This window comes from Octopus bimaculoides, chromosome 1 (genome assembly GCF_001194135.2).
Source record: "Octopus bimaculoides isolate UCB-OBI-ISO-001 chromosome 1, ASM119413v2, whole genome shotgun sequence".
Classification (NCBI taxonomy): Eukaryota; Metazoa; Mollusca; class Cephalopoda; order Octopoda; family Octopodidae; genus Octopus; species Octopus bimaculoides.
The window spans coordinates 18583317-18584667 of record NC_068981.1 but is presented as its reverse complement, the minus strand read 5'-3'; the positions used below and the strand labels follow the sequence as shown (position 1 = coordinate 18584667).

Here is a 1351-nt window from a genome sequence, read left to right as displayed (position 1 = left end):
AGTAGTAGTAGTAGTAGTAGAGGAGGTGGTGGTGGTGGTGGTGGTAAGAAAGAGATGAAGAGATGAGATGTTAATTCTGCTGTAGCTAGTCATACCAGCTTCCTGCATCCGCTGTGCGAATATATAAATTCGGCTGGAGATTGGCCAAAGAAAGAAAGAGAAAGAGAAAGAGAGAGAGAGAGAGAGTGTGTGTGTGTGTGAGAGAGAGAGAAAGAGAGAAGAGAGAGAAAAGAAGGAGAAAGGAAGACAGAGAAGGAATAAAGAATTTTCAGCCGAACAAAAACTGAGAAACGGTTAATTCCGTTTCATTTAACATTTAATTATTTTAGTAAGTTTCATTTACGTTTTTATTTCCAGAAATCCTTAGAAATGATGCCGACTGATTTTGAAGAAATACTAAAAGAAAACAGAATACTGCAGAAGGTCAGAGATTAATTACGTTTCTAATCTATTTTATCTAATTATTATTTCTAATGACGGAATATTGCGTCTTCTTCGTAGTAATTTCGGGGTTCTTTAACTTTTCTTTCTGTTTAGCTTCTTACATATCCGGGATATCGTGAATTTAGAGACGGAACCGGAAGTTGCAAAAGTGGGAAACGGAAATTGATTTTGTTTTTGTCCAGCTGGTTAAGCAGAACGATTAGAGTCAAACGCATCACTCGGGGATGCAACGCGATGAATGCAGCCATATTTGTGTTTAACCCATGTGGTCACATGACCAGAATTTTAACGTCACACTCGGTGTACCTATGTTATTCGTTTATTCTTTTATTTGTTTCAGTCATTTGACTGCGGCCATGCTGGAGCACCGACTTTGGTCGAACAAACCGACCCCATGACTTATTCTTTGTAAGCCTAGTACTTATTCTATCAGTCTCTTTTGCCGAATCGCTAAGTTACGAGGATGTAAACATACCAGCATCGGTTGTCAAGCGATGTTCGGGGACAAACACAGACACACAAACATATACCCACACATACATACATACATATATATATATATAGATATGCGACGGGCTTCTTTCATTTTCCGTCTACCAAATCCACTCACAAGTCTTTGGTCGGCCCGAGGCTATAGTAGAAGACACATGCCCAAGGTGCCACGCAGTGGGACTGAACCAAGAACCATGTGGTCGGTAAGCAAGCTACTTACCACACAGCCATGTCGGCACCTCCACACAGCCTAATATTACTAATATGTGTACGTGCGCGTATGTATTGTATGTGCGTGTGCGCGCGTTTGATGTATTTATTGAAAGATATAGAGTGGTTCGTATTGCTCCAGGCATGAGGCTCGTCTTCAACTTTTCTTGGTTGTATATCTAAGGATATTCCATGAGCAGGGAGG

The 1351-nt window shown here is 40.7% G+C and overlaps 1 protein-coding gene across 3 annotated transcripts in view; it reads left to right on the top strand.

Annotated features, from left to right (window-relative positions):
• The window catches only part of LOC128247021 (leucine-rich repeat and coiled-coil domain-containing protein 1-like), a 797355-nt gene that overhangs the window by 724333 nt on the left and 71671 nt on the right, over window positions 1-1351 (top strand). For all 3 annotated transcript variants that reach the window (XM_052965583.1, XM_052965578.1, XM_052965575.1), the window contains exon 10: window positions 358-423. In XM_052965583.1, coding sequence (XP_052821543.1) covers window positions 358-423 — 66 coding nt within the window. The remainder of the gene's footprint in view (window positions 1-357; window positions 424-1351) is intronic.